The sequence below is a fragment of the Muscardinus avellanarius genome, assembly GCF_963383645.1.
Source record: "Muscardinus avellanarius genome assembly, chromosome: X".
In the NCBI taxonomy this organism is placed as follows: Eukaryota; Metazoa; Chordata; class Mammalia; order Rodentia; family Gliridae; genus Muscardinus; species Muscardinus avellanarius.
Genome location: NC_137792.1, coordinates 86,438,775 through 86,457,687, shown reverse-complemented (window position 1 = coordinate 86,457,687; position 18,913 = coordinate 86,438,775). Strand labels below are relative to the sequence as shown.

Sequence of the window (18,913 nt, the reverse complement as noted above, 5' to 3'; positions counted from 1 at the left end):
TTTGGAAACAGAGTCTCCCCAAGTTTCTGAGGCTGTCCTTGAACCTTCAATCCCCCTGTCTCAGCTTCCCAAGACCTATGAGTACAGGTCTGCACCACTGTACTCAGCTAGCAATTTTAACATTAAAATCTACACCCTTCAGAGAAATTAGAGCACGAGATGAAAGCAGCCTGCAACAAAATCTCTCTCCCTTCTCTTACCCCCTCCCCACAATCTGAAATAAGGCTCTACAGAGCCAGCCATAAGCCAAGGAGAGGCTGAAACATCATCATTCTCGTTCCTGCTATGAAAGTCCCTAATGGTGATCAACAGGACTGGTGGTGAATGGGCTTTTCTGCTTAGGCAAAGGTCTCTTTCACTTCCTCCAATCCAGTTCCCGTGACAATAGGCTGGGGTACTTAGGGCTGTGGGGCTAGAATCAAATCCAGAACTGAAAAGCCAGCACACACTCTCCTCCCGTCACCCAAGCCCAGGTCCATGAGCATGCGACTTCTTACACAATGGCTTGCCCTGAGACTCTGAGTTCTTCTTTTTGTGGTGCTGGGGATTGAACCCAGAGGCATTCTACTTCTGAGCTACACCCTCAGCCTTATTTAGAAACAGGGTCTTACTGAATTATAGAGGGCCTCACTAAGTTGCTGAGACTGGGCTCAAACCTATGATCCTCTTGTCTCAGCCTCCCAAGTACTGGGATTACAAGCATGTGTCACCACACCCAGCTCTTTTATTTTTGAAAAGGGGTACCAGAGACTGAACCCAGGGATGCTCTACCACTAAGCTATACTCCTAGACTATCTTATTTTTTATTCTGATACAGGGTCTCACTAAATTATCCAGGTTGGCCTTAAACCTGCAATCTTCCTGCCTCTGCCTCTGAGTCACTGAGATTATGGGCATGCACCACCACACTCAGCCCCTAAAGATTTTTGACACTTGTGTTTCATTAAACAGTGACTCCTCCCTGCTTCCCCCACCACAGTGCAGTAACACAGAAGGTTCCCACGCAGTCGTCTCCCCTGGGTCATATCCTATTCAGGGCACATTAGCCGTGAGGCGGCCTCTTTCCTACTCAATAACGGGTGGTGGAATGCAAGGGAGTGAGTGGCAAGTGATATTATTATAGAAAGAACTCTGAATCCGCTCGAATTTAATCTGTGAAAGTGAAGACTAGCAAGCTTTGGGTTGGTACAAACAACAGAGGGCCCATAATCCCTTCACAGCCATAATAGCATGGCTGAAAACTGCTGCTTCCTCACCTGGGGCCTTTCCAACTTCACAGTTTAACCTGCCCAACGAGCAAACCTGAGGCCAGAGCCGCACTGACAACAGAGACCAGGACCACTGTTCATGCCTAATCCACACTGTAATGACACATGGTTTCGAGGGACATCTGGAGATTGCTCTAAGCCAAGTCTGAAAGCTGCTTGGTGACTCAGGGAATCCGAGTTGGAACATATCAGGGGTGGCCACCGTCCTGAGGTGACTACAAGCTTCCAGACACCAGTGCCAGAGACATTCATTCAGACAACACATCTCTCTAGGCTCCAGGCTCTCCTTTCTCTGCAGGCCAGGCAGCCAGCCTGGTTGGTTCATCCTGACAGAACGTGATTTCTATCACAATGCCCTGACTGCTGGACCTGGTGGTGCATGCCTGTCATCCAAGTACTCGGGAGGCAGAGACAGGAGGATTACAAGTTTGAGGTCAGCCTCAGGAGCATAGCAAGACCCTCAGCAAAATTAGTGAGACCCTGTTTCAAAATAAAAAATAAAGCCGGGCGTGGTGGTGCACGCTTGTAATCCCAGTATTTGGGAGGCCGAGACAGGAGGATTGCAGGTTCTAAGCCAGCCTCGTCAATTTGAATGCGGCCCTCTGCGACTTTGCAAGACCCTGTTTCTAAATTTTAAAAATGGGGCTGGGATGTAGCTCAGATACAGAATGCCCCTAGATTCAATCTCTGGTACCCAAAGCAAACAAACCTTGATTTGCTTGAGAGGACAAGCATTAATTTTTTTTTTTTTTTTGGTGGTACTGGGGGTGGAACCCAGAGGCTTTCTACCTCCGGGCTATACTCCCAGACCTATTTTATATTTTATTTGGAAACAGAGTCTCACTAAGTTGCTGAGAGCCTCACTAAGTAGCTGAGGCTGGCTTTGATCCTCCCGTCTCAGCCTCCCAAGCGCGGGGATTACAAGCGTGCACCACCACGCCTGGCTGACAAGCATTAATTTTGAAAATTTTTTCCATACCCACAGCAGGTCACAAAGGGTGAAGTTCCACCTACCACAATCCACACAGCCTTACCTAGAGCCAGATTCATCGAAGATGAAGAGGGACGTCTACTAACAAACCTGTCCTGATGGGGAGGCAGTCAGGCCATGACCATAGCTAGCTGCTCCGCTATGCTAATTCGTCGGTTGAGCCATAGGAGGTGGCAGCTGCTGCAGTAATGATAACTTAGAGGGCAGCAGCAGCAGGAAAGTTGTCTATAAATGGTTTTTATTACAAGGCTTCCCTGAGTTTGACTATCTGCAGGCATTATGTCATTAGGAAAAACTGATGCCTCTCAATAGAGAAAAAGAAATCTGTTCCCGAAGTGAGGCTTTCCGAAAGCTATTAGCTGTCGCCTTGAAATCACAACATTGATGCTTTCACAGCAATAGCATCAACACTTTGTAAAGAAGCGTGAGGAGACGTTTGACTCTCTGCCTTCTCTATTACTCATTCCTCTAGTAGGGGGGAGTGGGGGAGCAGAGAAAAGAGGATTTAAAAAAAATTCATTCACACTTAATAAAGCAAAGTGTCACCCTGATATTTAAAAATAACATTCCTCTAGTCACCAGCAAAATTGGAGCCAAATTCTATTTTGCCGATATTTAAAAATAACATTTCTCTAGTCACCAGAAAAATTCTTCCTCCCAGGGGCAAAGGCTTGATTATCTGAGTACAGTTGATCGCTGAGTTTCTGAAGCCAGCCAACCCCTTCAACCTTTCCATCTTTTGCTGTATCCATTGTGCTGGCATTCATTGTCTTAGTCATAGACAAAGCCCGTTCACTCGTCTGTCCTGCAGTCCTATGGGGGCTGCTTGGCTTAGACCAGAGCAGCATCCAGGAGGGAGGCTGAAGGAGGGGGCTGAATTCCCCACTCTGCCCTCTACCTGGAGTCAGCCTTCACATTTCCTTCTGGCTCTGGTTAGTAATCTCTGCACCTCTGAGGCTTTGCAGCAGCTACCATTAGAAGAAGGGAGTGGTTTGGGTTCTGGGTTCTCTCTCACGAGCATACGAGACTCGGGCAATCATCAACTACAGCCAGGTGCAGTGGTCCACACCTGGAATCCCAGCACTTGGGAGGCTGAAACAGGAGGATCACAGGTTCAAGGCCAGCCCCAGCAACTTAGCGAGACTCTGTTTCAAATTAAAACATAAATAAAAGGGCGTGGAGGTAGAATGTCCCTAGGTTCAACCCTCAGAAAAGAGTCAGTACTTGGGAGGCTGAGACGGGAGGATTGCAGGTTCGAGGTCAGCCCCAGCAACTGAGTGAGGTCCTCTACAACTTAGTCAAATCCTGTTTCAAAATCAAAGAATAAAATAGGGCTGAAGGTGTAGCTCAGAGGTAGACTGCCTCTGGGTTCAATCCTTAGTACAACAACAGCAACAGCAACAACAGAGCCGACAATAGCTGGATGCAGTGGCTCTCACCTGCAAACCCAGTGACTTGGAAAACGGAGGCAGGAAGATCAAAAGTTTAAGACCAGCCTCAGCAATTTAGCATAATCCTGTCTTGAAATAGCTCAGTGGTAGATACAGCTCAGTGGGAATGTAACTCGGTGGTAGAGCGCCCCTGGCTTCCATCCCATCCCCAACATTGCAAAAAGAAAAGAAAAAAAAAAAAGAGTTGGCTACACTAAGATGGCTGGTGAAGGTTAGGGCTTTCTTGTAAAATAATAATGGAGAGCAAACGAGCAGAAAGGGGAAAGCCAGGCTCCCACTCACATTCATAGTTCCGTTGATCTCCGCCACCGATTCGTCATCCGTGGGGAACTGGTAGATCTGGACCCCGTTGCTGACAAGTTCACTGGTGATTTTGATTTTGAACTTGGTTAATTCGCTCTTAGAAATGGCGTCTGATTTGGCAATGATGGGGATGATGTTCACCTAGGGAAGGAGAGAGCAAAGTAGGATCGTCATCGGTAAGCAGCAAGCGACAACGGTGGGACCTGGGACTTGCCGCAGTTTATCAGAGGGAGCAGCTCTGCCCACTACTGGTCTAGGGCAGGCCACCTCTAGAGGTAAATAGAAACAGAAGACCAACAACAAGTACTCACTACATGCTGGGTACTGAACTAAGTACTTGGATTGAGTAACACGATCCTGACAACAGCCTTCCTAGAAGATATCGTTAACTACTGTTTTTCCCAACAAGAAATAGAAGCCTAGAGAGGTTAAGTAACTTGTCCAAATCCACAGAACATGGAAGTAGCCAAAGTGGGATTCTATTCTAAATTTAGGTTTAGTCCTAAATCCAGAGACTTGCTGTCAACTAGTTCAGGTCTGATAGGACGAGTTAGCTATATGATACCTGGGTATCAAGGTCACTGCTGGGACCATTTGAAGCAGAAAGGTGACAGCTGGGGATCTGCGGTAGTGCGCTTGCCTAGCATGCGTGAAGCCCTGTGCTTAATGGCTAGTACTGAGGAAGAAAAGAGGGAAGGGAGTGAGAAACAAAGGGAGGGAGGGAAAGCAAGTTTAAATGCCCTATATCAGACAGCAGAGAAAAGGCTTAATATCACCCCAAAACTTTGATATCCCTTTAAGAAGGGACAAGGCATTTACTGTCAAAAGTAAATAAATGATGTGTGTAGCCAGGGAAGGTGGTATATGCCCGTAATCTCGGTACTTGAGAGGCTGAGGTAGGAGGATCATAGGTTTGAGGCTAGCCTCAGCCACTTAGTTAAATCCTGTTTCAAAATAAAATAGGGCTAGGGGTGTAGCTCAGAGGTAGAATACCCCTGGGTTCAATCCTCTAAAAAGAGGACCTGGGGTATAGCTCAGAGGCAGGCCACTCTTGAGTTCAATCCCTTGTACAAAAGGAGAGAGAGGAAAGAAGGAAGGGAAAAGGGAGGGGACATGCATGGCTTTGTGAGGCAGGGCACACCTAAAGCGCAGAGTCCCTGCCAGCAGACCCCAATGGGGTGGTGCGAGTGTGGGGATCGGAACCTGGGAGCTCCAGTCTCGGGAGAGAAGTCCTTCCTCCTTGGAGCTTTGGCTTAGGAGTACTCAGAAGTCTGATACCACCCAGGGCCTCCGATGCTGCGCCAAAGAAAGTTTGGACCTTGGAGGTACCTCCCTTTAAGTTTTGGGAAGCATGGTGGGGCGTCAAAGCCCTTGCCGAGGTAGAACAGGAGGCAGATCCAATTATCCTTGCCACTTTTTGCCAAGCCCCCACTGCTACACTACAAACATATGTCCAAAGCTGCTTACTTAATGCAGCCTGCCCACCAAGCGGCCGGCCATGCGGCTCACTGCTACCCTACACAGGGACAAGGCGGGCATGGCGACATGTCAAGAGCAGCCCGTTGTTCATAAGTAGTGAGCTCGCTGCTGCAGAAAATGCTCAAAATGCTTCTATTCGGATTGTAGCTGAAATTCAGTTCTTAAGAGTATATATGCCACCAAATGACTGTATAAAAATTTGTGGGTTTTTTGTAAGATCAAATAGTTCGGAGCCAGATAGGTAGGTCCATATCCCAGATCCATTACAAGCAGTCTGGCCTTGAGCAAAATGTTTGCATTTCCGTGACTCAGTTTTCTAATATCCAAAATGGAAATAGTAATAGCACCCGCCATCCTGGATTATCAGAAGGATGAAATAAAATAATGCATATAAAGTACTCATCACAGCGCCTGGCACATACTAAATGTTAAGGGGGGAATGTACTAGTAATTAGGCTTTTTAAAGAAATGCGTTGTCAAGCCAGATGTGGTGGCACATGCTTATAATTCCAACACTTGAGAGGCCGAGACAGGAGGATCACTGGTTTGGGGCCAGCCTTGTCAATTTAGCAAGATCCTCAACAACTTTGAGAGATCTTATTTTAAAATAAAATATAAAAAGGGCTGAGGTATAGTCAAAGGTAGAATGTCTGACTGGGTTCAATCCCTAGTATCCCCCCCCCAATCTCCTAAAAGATCCTCTTATCAATTCATTGGTATAGCAAATAATTCTTTAACGCAAAGAATCACTGCCTAATTTATATACAGAGTGGGATTTTCATTCTTCAGTTTCTCCTAAAAAAGGATACACAGCCATTTTCTCGGGCACAAAGGCAATATAGCATGGTGCCACCGATCTGGATTCAAATCTAGGCTCTATCGGTAGCTAGCTGTGTGGCAACAGACAAGTCAGCCTCTCAGGGCCCTCAGTTCTCTCTTCTGTGTAATGGGACAATAGTGTTCGCCTCACAGAGTTGTGAGGATTCGGTGAGGTATTCCATGAGGTATTTTTGTTTAGTGGTGACATTTAATGAGGACATAAGAAATATAACCTGTGTGGGGAAGCAAGCTGACAAAATAAGGTAATGTGCATATATGAATGTCTCACTATGAATTTCGCTATCATGTGCAATTACAATGCACTAATAAAAAATGTTATCTGCTATTACAAAAATTAACATTGATAACTTCCAAAGTCAAGTGTGCATAATTTGGTTCTAGTGCAGGCCAGTTAATAATACTGGGACAAAGAAAAAACACCTTTCCATTGCCAAAGCTTTCTCTTCTAGACTTGGAAAGCCATCTTGCTTGCATCCATCCTCATTTTCAAGAGGGATCACAGCAGAAAGATGGAACCTAGAATATAGGTTCGGGGAACCTATATTATAAAGGATTTGACAGGTGCTGGGACGATAGCATCATCTTCATGGAAGGGTAAGGGATGGAGGAGAAGATAAGGATGCTAATCCGGTATCTACTCTGTACAAGAGATTGGGGCAGTGAGCCCGGCTCACCTAGCCTCCTGCCTGGCTACATACCTTACTGTCCAGTTTCTTCATGGTCACTAGGTCCAGAGACTTCAGCGAGTGGCCCGTAGGGGCGATAAAGTACAAGCAGGCATGGATTCGGGAGTCGTGGTAGGTGTGTAGCACTCGTCGAATCTTTAGCTCCTCCTGCAGGTAGGCCTCAAATTGTGCATCGATGAATTCCACAATGGGTTTGTAGCTAGAAAGAGGAGGGAGATGAGTGGGACCCTTAGAACATGTGCATTTTGGCCAAGTCCCTTACAGAAATGTAAAGTGTCCGCTGGAACACGACCCTCTCTCCTCCTGTTGGATTTCTCCAGCTCCCTTCGGTGGGCGTCCATTCCTGTCCTCCGGGCCGCCTTCTTGGTACCCATCATGGGTATCAGTCCGACTGATGCCCATCTGTGCTCTTTCCCTCTGAAATGCCCATCACTCTTTCCTCACCTGAATCCTGCCCTCTCACTTCTCAAGACTCAGTTTGCTTTGCAAGGACTCATCCACTGTGTCCTCGTGAAGGGCAGGGTCTGTGCAGGACACTTCGGTGCCCTGTGGCAGAGTGGGGCCCGGGGCCCACTGGGGATGTGTGGTGGGCTGCTTTTGCTCCATGCTGGGTCCATGGCTGCTTCCTGCATCTCTCCCCACCATGCCTAGGATGGGAGCTGAGGCCACAAGACCTCTCCTGCACCCCCTGCTGGGGAATCTTATCACAGTGTGGTAGGTTTTTTGCTCATTCTGCTAGGTTGAGTTGAGTGCCCCACTCCGCTCCCCTGCGTCCAGATATTTTCCTAGTTCTCTTTTCCTACACAGTTGTGATTTTAAACTCTATTCAAGGCTGGAGATACGGCTCGGTGGTAGAGCACTTCCCTAGCATGTTCAAGGCTCAGGGGTCAATTCCTAACATGACACAAAATTAAAAGTACTCAGATAAAATTTGGTAAAGATGCTCCCATACCCACCGTCCATAGGCATACACATGTGACTCAGCTCACTGAGTCTCCATGCACAGCACCCCTGGGTGCTTCAATCTCACCAAAACATTTTTTGTTTTTGGTGGTACTGGGGTTCCTGGAAGCCCTTCTACCTCCGGGCTCCACTCCCAGACCTATTTTATATATTTTTTTTATTTGGAAGCAGGGTCTCCTCGCTGGCTTCGAACCTGTACCATCATCCTGTCTCCGCCTCCCAAGGGCGGGGATTACAAGCGTGCGCCACCACGCCCGGCTTATCCCTTTTCTTTTTTGCTGTTGTTTTGAAACAGGATTTCACTAGGTTGTTAAACATCTTTTTTTTTTTTGCGGGTCTGGGGGTGGAACCCAGGGGCATTCGACCTCCAAACTACACCCCCTGCCCTATTTTTTATTCTTTATTTTGAAACAGGGTCTCACTAAGTTGCAGAGGGCCTCACTAAGTAGCTGAGGCTGTTCGCAAACTGTGATCCTCCAGTCTCAGTCTCCCAAACGCTGGGATTACAAGTGTGCGCCACCATGCCCGGCTTACAAATCTTGCTAAATTGCTGAGGCTGTCCTCAAAACTGCGATCCTCCTGTCTCAGACTTCCAAGTACTGGTATTACAGGAATGTGCCACCAGGCCCAGCTGATGCACTGACTTCTTAAACAGCCTTCTACTCCTCTCTGTCCTGGACCTCCCAAGGAAGCTTTCCTCTCTTCCCGTGCCTGATATGCCTCTCTCTGCTCTAACTAGGTCAGCATGGCTTCCAGCCCTGCCTCTGTTCTCACCAGCCCTGTCTGTACTGCCTTTCCATCTGAGGTGTTACTGTCTGTTCTTCATGGAAGAAAAGGTTTGTTCTCTGGGTCCAGGACAGGGAGTTTTCAGGTAGCACTGCCAGAAGGGATAATGATCAAAGGAGGAACTGGACCGAGTTAGCGCTTCCCACCTACGGCAACCCAACCCGTGCCTTTCTGAAAGAGCCCCCTAGCAGAGAAGAGGGAAAACAGCATTTTAAAAAAGAATCTGAATGCCTGATTGAGAGCTGTATACACAGAAGATCCAGCTGCAGGCTACCTCTGGAGCCCCAAAGAAAATAATCTAAAAATATAGTCCTTTTTTTCCTTTGATCTCTCTGAGTCAACACTGTTTGGAAGGGCCATGGCATCAAAGGATCTCTGGGTGGCAAAGAGCCTTAGAAGGTTCCTAAAGAATTTTGAGTGAGGGTGGCAGACAAATCCCTTAGGCTTATCTCATTTTTAGATGACTGGCCGCTTTGAATTACCTGGCCATGATACTGCTTCCTGGTTTCCATTACGTAATTTTTTTTGCTGCTTTTTTTTTTTTTTTTTTTTTTGCTTTGCAAAAGGGAACAGAGGAAAGAAAACAGCAGCAAGTTTTAGCCCCCTCCCATTTCTAGTGACATCCTATGCCCATCTTCCTGCCGCTGCCTCTGGCTCTGAGTCTCTGAAGAGGTGATCAGACCAGCATGGGCAGCCAATCAGCTGCCTGGATTTGGTTTAAAGGAAAAGGAAATAGGTGACTCATCTTAGTCTTAGTCATCTTTGTAGCCTCTGTGTCTGACCTGCTGTCTGGAATCTAGTGAGTGTTCCACCTACTGCTCTGCGGTCCCCACCCCTACCCCGTCCCCAGTGGCTCATCTCCCCACAGTGGCCATTTATGCCACACACTCTATTTAATGGACTCTAGTCCATGGTAAATGAAATTCTTACTCCCATAGGCAACCTCCTCATGAATTTTAAGTGATATGTGACTGTCCTTCAAAAGATGGTGCTTTACTCATATTCTTCACAACTAGACTTTTTTGGGGGTACTGGGGGTGAAACCGAGGGGCATTCTACCTCTGAACCACCCCCAGCTCTATTTTTTATTCTTTGATTTTGAAACAGGGTCTCACTAAGTATCTGAGGTTGGCTGCAAAACTTGCAATTCTCCTGTCTCAGACTTCCAAGTACTGGGATTAAAAGTGCATCACCACACCTGGCTGGGCTTGTTGTTGTTGTTGTTGTTGTTATTATTATTATTATTATTATTATTATTATTTTAGTTCTGAGAATTGAACCCAGAGGTGTTCTACTGAGTTACTCTATCTTGCTAGGTTGTTTAGAATCTCACTAAGTTGCTGAGGCTGTCCTGAAACCTGCAATCCTCCTTTCTCAGCTTCCCCAAGTACTGGGTGATATATCAAATTGTATTTGTGCACTGCAATTATATATCATAGTGAGACTCGATGTGTTAAAAAACGTTTGCGTATTTCCCTCTACATTCCACCCCACTCCTTCCTCCTCCCTCCCACATCAGTTAGATTGGGAAGACCTTCACATATTGCTCTAGTATTATTTGAGCTGTTTCATTCTCCAGTCCTCCCTTTACCCCTCCCTAACTCTCACCCCGACACCTCCCCATCGATGCCCCACACTGTGAGTGAAGCCTTGATGAGGTTCCTGAGCCCCAGAAGCCCAGCCTAGCCCAGCCCAGCTTCCACCGACTCCTGCATTACGTGTGCTTTGCTAATCTCTATGGAGCAAAGAACATTCAACAGCGCTCCAAAGGCCCCATCCAAACTAGACACCCGGACATTTCTAAGTATCCCACATACAAGGTTCATGGAGGGGAGAATGGACCATCTTTCTTCTAGCTATTTCCTGGCTGGCTATGGTCTCTTCCATCTCCCACAAAAACCAACTCCGATAGACTTTACCCCTTCTCATCACTACCATTAATCTTTCCCATCCCCCCTTTTGTGGTATTGGGAATTGACCCAGGAACATTCTACCTCCAGCCCCATTTTATTTTTTTATTTGGAAACAGATCCTCACTAAGTTGCTGAGGTTGGCCACGAACCTGTGATCCTCCTGTCTCAACCTCCCAACTACTGGGATTGCAAGTGTGTGACACCATGCCTGGCTAAACTTTTCCCTTTTAAAAGTTCTTAACCTGTGGTCCACAGACCTCCAAGGGGTCTATGGATGGAATTCAGAGGATCCACAGGGCTGTGGGTATAGTTCAGTGGTAGAGTGCTTGCCCAGTACCACATGATAATAATAATAATAATAATAATAATAATAATAATAATAATAATAAACAATTCAGATGATTCATGAATTTGGATAGAAGTGCATCCTCCTTATTAGTCTCAAAGTGAAATTTAGCAGGTTCTGCAGTTATTAATGTAGGAAACCATCAATACTGTTTGCAGCTCCTGTGATTTCTTAAGCAAAATAAACCACTGATATTTTCATTTCCTAGCCTAAGGTTGAAAATCTCTCAAGACAGCATTTATATTCATCCCCACTTCTAAATTCTGATCATTATTAAGTTTACATATATATATTGTTATTCAGGAATTAATAGAGAAGCATTTGTATTATTGAATATTAAATATTTTGGTAATAATTTGAGTATAATTGATATAGTTTAGACATTTCAAATTGACATTTGAGAATAAGCCCATAGGCCAGACTAGATTGTTAAAGGGGCTGCAGGAACAAAACAACCTCTGGTCTAGAAAATACTCCTTATTCATCAGTGAATTTGTTTTGTAGAACTGGATTGAACCCAGGGGCTCTGTATCACTGAGCTTCACACCAGCCCTTTTAATTGTTTCAAACAGGGTCTCGCTAAGTAGCCTAGACTGGCTTCAAACTTGTGATCCCTGTACTTCAGCCTCAATACTTCTTGTCCATTTCAAATAGTGATAGGTTCTAGGAAGACACAATTATGGGATGGTGTAATAAGAAGTGAATGGGGAGCTGGGCGTGGTGGCGCACGCTTGTAATCCCAACATTCGGGAGGCTGAGACAGGAGGATCGCGGTTCGTGGCCAGCCTCAGCTACATAGTGAGGCCCTCTGCAACTTAGTGAAACCCGGTTTCAAAATAAAGAATAAAAAATAGGGCAGGGGGTGAGGCTCGGAGGTAGAATGACCCCTAGGTTCAATCCCCAGTACAGAAGAAGAAGAAGGAGAAGGAGAAGGAGGAGAAGGAGAAGGAAGAGAAGGAGAAGGAGGAGAAGGAGGAGGAGGAGAAGGAGAAGGAGAAGGAGGAGAAGGAAGAGAAGGAGAAGGAAGAGAAGGAGAAGGAGGAGAAGGAAGAGAAGGAGAAGGAAGAGAAGGAGAAGGAGGAGAAGGAAGAGAAGGAGAAGGAGGAGAAAGAAGAGAAGGAGAAGAAAGAGAAGGAGAAGTAGGAGAAGGAAGAGAAGGAGAAGGAGGAGGAGGAGAAGGAAGAGAAGGAGAAGGAGGAGGAGGAGGAGAAGGAGAAGGAGGAGAAGGAGGAGGAGGAGAAGGAAGAGAAGGAGAAGGAGGAGGAGGAGGAGAAGGAGAAGGAGAAGGAGAAGGAGAAGGAGGAGGAGGAGAAGGAGAAGGAGGAGAAGGAGAAGGAGAAGAGGAGGAGAAGGAGGAGGAGAAGGAGGAGGAGGAGGAGGAGGAGAAGGAGGAGGAAGAAGTGAATGGAGTTCAGCTACTTCATTTTATGTGTGTGTGGTACTGGGGATTGAACCCAGGAATATTCTAGATTCTAGTTCTAACCTCAGTGTTATTTTATTTTTTATTTGCAAACAGAGTCTTGCTAAGTTGTAGAGGGTCTTTCTAAGTTGCTGAGGCTGGTCTTAAACCTGTGATCCTCCTGTCTCAGAATGTACCACCATGCCCAGCTTCAGCTACTTCAAATACAGTGATCCAGGAAGGGTCCTCTGAGGATCTGATATTTGAGCTATAGGGATATGAATAAGAGAGCCATGGTTGGGCGTGGTGGCATATGCTTGTAATCCCTGCGCTTGGAAGGCTGGGACAGGAGGGTTGCACAGGTTCAAAGCCAGCCTCAGCTACTTAGTGAGGCTCTCAGCAACTTAGTGAGACCCTGTCTCCAAATAAAATATAAAACAGATCTGGGAGTATAGCCTGGAGGTAGGAAAATCCCTGGATTCCACCCCCAGTACCATCAAGGAGATAGAGAGAGGGAGAGGGAGAGGGAGAGGGAGAGGGAGAGGGAGAGGGAGAGGGAGAGGGAGGGAGAGAGAGAGAGAGAGAGACAGCCATGGAGAGATCTAAGAGGAAAGCATTCCAAGCGGAGGGAATAGCAAATGAAATAATGATCTCGAGGCAGAAACCAGCTTGACAAGTTAGAGCAACAGAAGAAGGCCAGGCAGCTGGAATTTTAGGTGGAAACAGCCCAAATGTCCATCAACTGATGGATAAAAAATGTTGACTATTCACACACTAGAAGATCCTCCACCAAAGAAAGAAAATTCTAATACATGTTGCCACATGGATGACCTTGAAGACATCATCAGTTAAAGAGGACAGACACAAAGAGACAAATACTGTATGACTTCCATTTATGTGAGGTGCCTAGAAGGCTCAAGTTCATAGAGATGGAAAAGAGACTACAGGTTATAAGCAGCTGAGGTGAGAGAGTACTGGGAGTTCTTTTTAAATGAGTTTTCTTTCCAGGTGATAAAAGTATTTGCAACTAGACAAAGGTGACTGTTGCACAATGGATAGCAGTGGTGGTTGTCAATGTATTAAATGTCACTGGATTGTTCACTTCAAAATAGCTAATTTTTGCTGGGTGTGGTGGCACACACCTGTAATCCCAGTACTTGGGAGACTGAAACAGGAAGATCAGAGTTTGAGGACAGCAAGACCTAACAAGACCCAGTTTTGGGGAGGCTGAGACAGGAAGATCACAGAATCCAGGCCAACCTTAGCAACTTAGGGAGACTCTGTTTCAAAAATAGGGCTGTGGGTATAGCTCGGAGGTAAAATACCCCTGGGTTCAATTCCCAGTACTACAAGCAAGCAAGCAAGCAAGCAAACAAACAAAAAGAAGTGCTGGGGTATAGCTCAGAAGTAGAATACCTCTGGGTTTATTCCCCAGTAACACACACACACACACACACACACACACAGAGTTAATTTTGAGCTGGGCATGATGGCACAGCCCTGTGATCTCACTACTTGGGAGGCTGAGACAGGAGGAACACAGGTTCCAGAGCAGCCTCAGGAACTTGGCAAGATTCTCACCAAACTAGGGAGACCCTGTTTTAAACCAAAAAATAAAAAGGGCTAGGGGTGTATCTTGGAGGTTGAATGCCCCTTTGGTACGACCAAAAACAGTTGATTTGTTACGTGAATTTTTAACCTCAACAACAAAGAATAATACAAGATGAAGCAAGAAAGGTGGCAGAAAAGAGATTAAGTAGGGCCTTGTAGGGAGTGTACAGTAAAGAGATTTTCCCTATGGATGAAGTGTTCTGTGCCATAATGCTTTCTAAATTGGTTGTTGTAGGTGTATAAGAAGTCTATGGAAGCCGGGCGTGGTGGCGCACGCTTGTAATCCCAGAGCTTGGGAGGCTGAGACGGGAGGATCATGCAGGTTCGAAGCCAGCTGCGCTGGCTTAAGAGACCCTGTTTCCAAATAAAAAATTATTAAAAAATAGGTCTGGGAGTGTAGCCTGGAGGTAGAAGAGCTTCCAGGAACCCCAGTACCACAAAAAGAAAGAAAGAAAGAAGGAAAGAAAGAAAGAAAGAAAGAAAGAAAGAAAGAAAGGAAGGAAGGAAGGAAGGAAGGAAGGAAGAAAGAAAGAAAGAGGAAGGAAGGAAGGAAGGTAGGTAGACTTTCATGCCTGGAATCCCAGTATTGGAAGGCAGAAAAACTACATGTTCAAGGCCAGCTTCAACAATTTAGCAATACCCTGAGCAACTTAGGGAGACCCTGTTTCAAAGTGAAAAATAAAATAGACCTGGGCATGATGACATACACTTATAATCCCAGTACTTGGGAGGCTGAGACAGGAAGATCACAGGTCCAAGACCAGCCTCAGCAACTTAGTGAGAATCTCAGCAACCTATTGAGACCCTGTTTCAAAATAAAAAAGGACAGAGCATATAAGTATAGATCAGAGGTAGAATGCTCCAGGTTCAATCCCCAGTTCCACCCACAAAATACATTAAATAGGGTAACAGGGCTGGGGGTATGGCTTGGAGGTTCAATCCTCGTACCAAAAACAAAACAAACCTTTCTTCACTGAAAACCTATTCCATCTTTTTCTCACAGCACCTGCCTCAGTCTTTGTCCTCATTCTTGGTGACTGCAATTCATCAGCATTCAGCCTTATTATTCCTTGATTCTCACAACTTCGTGACCTTCGATTCCTCCACTTCAGCTATCTCCCATCTTGTCATTAGTCAGACCAACTAGCTCCACATGGAAAATCCTCCCTCTAAAGCACAAGACTCTAAGCACAACTGTACTTCTAACCAGCTTCAGTTCTCCACATCTGACCGTTACTTCATGGAGTCCTCTGGCACGTTGTCCCTTCCACAATACCATAGAATATCTGGACCTTCCTGCTCTTAGCTCTTCCTCTGCCCAAGCTGAATTCCAGGACTGACCATCTAAATTCCTCCTTCCCTGTGTGTGTGAGCTACGATGCCCAGATTCCTCCCTGCCTGCTGGCTATGTTGTCCAAACTGGCCTCAAACTCCTGGGCTCAAGTGGTCCTCCTACCTCAGCCTCCTGAGTAGCTGAGGTTACATGTACATGTCATCCCACCTGGCTATGAACTACACTTTTTTTTGTACTGGAAATTGAACCCAGGGGCATTGTACCCCTGAGCTACACCCCTAGTCCTATTTTATATTTAACTTTGAAACAGGGTCTCTCTAAGTTGCAGAGGGCCTAAGTTGCTGAGGCTGGTCTTGAACCTGTGACCCTCCTTTCTCAGCCTCCCAAGTACTGAGCTGAGAGGCATGCACCACCATGCCAGCTGAACCACTCTTCTTTAAACACTTTCATCTCCATTCTACCCCCATCCTTCCACCCTACACACCTAGCAAAATTGCCACACTGAATAAATTCCTGTGTTCCTACCACACTGCTTCTAAGGTTGGTTGAAACAAGCACAAAACTATGGGTATGGACACCATTACAGGTTCATGGCCTCCGATTTCATATGGGCTTCCAGAGCAATATGGCAGTTCCTTTACTTGACCTCGACTGGTTCCCTTCTCATTACACTCACTAACCGTTCCAATCTCTCACCCCTTTCAAAATCCAAAATTCTTTGTGACCCCTTCACTCTCACAACATGGTCTGAGTGTTGCCATCTCCTCCTCTTCCTCCTCCTCCTCCTCCTCCTCCTCCTCCTCCTCCTCCTCCTCCTTCTTCTTTTTGGGTGTGGTACTGAGGGTTTAACTCAGGGGCATTCCATTTCTGAGCTAAACCTTCAGCCCTATTTTATTTTTTATTTTGAAACAGAGTCTCATTGAGTTGCTGAGGGCCTTGCTAAGTAGCTACGTACCTGCCCTTGAACCTGTGATCCTATCTCGGCCTCCCAAGTACTAGGATTACAGGTGTGTGCCGCCGCACCTGTAAACTTCTGAGTGCCTTCTTTGCCACGGTGCTATCTTTACCACCAAACTCCAGGCTGTCAGACTCACACTTCCTCAGCTTTCTGCCTCCATCCCTGACTGCTAAAAATGAACCCACCCTTCTCTGTTTCCGCCTAGCCTCCCTCATCCGGTTCAAGGCTCACTGTCCCTGTGCGCTTGGTCTTATCTCTTGTGGGCTCTGTGGGGCCCTGGGCTTCATACGCCATCTCCTCACCTCCTACTGGTTTCCCCCCAACCTAGAAACATGCTGAACACTTCCCCATCTCAAAGAACCGTGCTCAACCCAGTCCTCCACAAACACCCTTCTTTCTCCAACTACTTCCCTGAGCAGCCAAGTTCGTCTTTTGCTCCAAGCACAGATCTTTCTAGCATATCAGAAAGTCAAGTGCTGTATGTATTCTCCCATATGTGGAAGCTAGCGGGAAAAGAGAAAAGAGAAAAGGGATTCTAAGCAATAGGGAGAGGGACCTGTGGAGTAGTGCGTGGGGAGAGGAGGAGAAGAGAGGGGAGGAGAAAAAGGAGGCGTGAAGAAGAAAGCAGTTCAGAGCCGGGCGTGGTGGCGCACGCTTGCAATCCCAGTGCTTGTGAGTCTGAGACAGGAGGATCGCAGTTCGCAGCCAGCCTCAGCTACTTAGTGAGGCCATTTGCAACTCAGTGAGACACTGTTTCCAAATAAAAAAAACAGGGTTGGGGGCATAGCTCAGAGGTAGAATGCCCCTGGGTTCCATCCCCAGTACCCCCCCCCAAAAAGAAGAAAACAGTTCAAATAATACTATAAAAATATATGAAGGTATTACTACCAACTTCACTAACGTGTGATGAGGAAGGAGGGGCAGTGGTGGGGTGAGATGTGGAGGAAAGTACACCAAGAGTTGTGCCCACGTGTGCTTGTACCGCAGTGAACCTCACTGGGATATGTAATTGCAATGCACTAAAAAATTATTTGCAACATAATAAAAATAGGTGCCCAATAAATACTGAATGAGTGGATCCAGAGTTCCTTTTTTTGCGGGTCTGGGGATGGAACCCAGAGGTATTTGACCTCCAAGCTACACCTCCTGCCCTATTTTTTCTTTAATTTGAAACCGGATCTCACTGAGTTGCAGAGGCCTCACTAAGTAGCTGAGGCTGTCCGTGAACCGCGATCCTCCGGTCTCAGCCTCCCAAATGCTGGGATTACAAGTGTGCGCCACCACGCCGGCTATTGCAACAGGTTTTTTTTGTTGTTGTTTGTTTTTGTTTGTTTTGTTTTGCGGGTCTGGGGATGGAACCCAGGGGCATTCGACCTCCGAGCTACACTCCTTGACCTAATTTTTTATTCTTTATTTTGAAACCAGGTCTCAGTGAGTTGCAGAGGGCCTCACTAAGTAGCTGAGGCTGTCTGCGAACCGCGATCCTCCAGGTCTCAGCCTCCCAAATGCTGGGATTACAAGCGTGCACCACCACGCCCGGCTTTCCAGAGTTCCTAAAAGAATGATCTACACATTTTTAAATTTCTCATTCAACGTGGGAATAGCAGCGCATGCCTGTAATCCTAGTACTTGGGAGGCTGACAGGAGAATGGAAGGTTGAAGGCCAAACTCAGCAACCAAGCGAGCTCCTCGTCGACTTAGCGAGACCCTGTTTCAAAACAAACAATAAAATGCATTATAGTCTGCGGCTGTAACTCAGAGGTAGAATGCCCCTGGGTTCAATTCCCAGAGCCACAAAACAATTCTCATTCACTCTTCAACACGTTGTAGGCTCTCTTCTACCCATATGTCAGTACCCTAGTTAACACACTCTAGGGATAGTTTTGATTTTGAATGATGAAAACTTATAGATATTCTACTTTATGTTCCCAACAAATATAATTCATTCAATCAGTCTGTACTCAGTGTCCACTATATGCAGTTGGCTAACTTGTACTCAACTTGCAAGACCTTAAGACTTAGTTCAGTACCTGAAAGGCTGAGACAGGAGGATCGCAAGTTCAAGACACACCTAAAAAATCTAGTGAGAGCCTGTTTCAAAAATAAAAAGGACCCAGGCGTGGTGGCGCACGCTTGTAATTCCCGCACTTGGGAGGCTGAGACAGGAGGATCGCACAGGTTCGAAGCCAGCCTCAGCTACTTAGTGAGGCTTTCAGCAACTTAGTGAGACCCTGTTTCCAAATAAAATAGAAAATAGGTCTGGGAGTGTAGTCCAGAGGTAGAAAGCCTCTGGGTTCCACCCTCAATACCACCAAATAAGTAAATAGGACTAGAGGTATAGTTCAAAGGTAGAATGCCCCTAGATTCAATCCCCAGCAACACACACACACACACACACACACACACACACACACACACGCAAAAGATCACCAGATGTCCCCTCACAGCCACCACCACCCTACAGGGACTCCAGGCTCGGCCACTTACTGCCCTTCCTGTTCCAAGTCTCCTCCACACCCCTCTGTTACTGCACTCATCACATCGTGCAGAATCTCCATACATATTTGTCCCCTCCACAAAGCTTCAAGTTCCTTAACTAAAGATTGTGCCTTAGATGGGCGTGGT

At 46.4% G+C, this 18,913-nt stretch overlaps 1 protein-coding gene across 1 annotated transcript in view; it reads right to left on the bottom strand.

Moving 5' to 3' along the window:
• SEPTIN6 (septin 6) overlaps window positions 1-18,913 on the bottom strand; it is a gene marked incomplete at both ends in the record, with an annotated part of 80,124 nt that overhangs the window by 29,738 nt on the left and 31,473 nt on the right. The window contains 2 exons of the mRNA XM_080719169.1: window positions 3,993-4,154; window positions 7,031-7,217. Of these exons, the coding sequence (XP_080575295.1) occupies window positions 3,993-4,154; window positions 7,031-7,217 (349 nt within the window). The remainder of the gene's footprint in view (window positions 1-3,992; window positions 4,155-7,030; window positions 7,218-18,913) is intronic.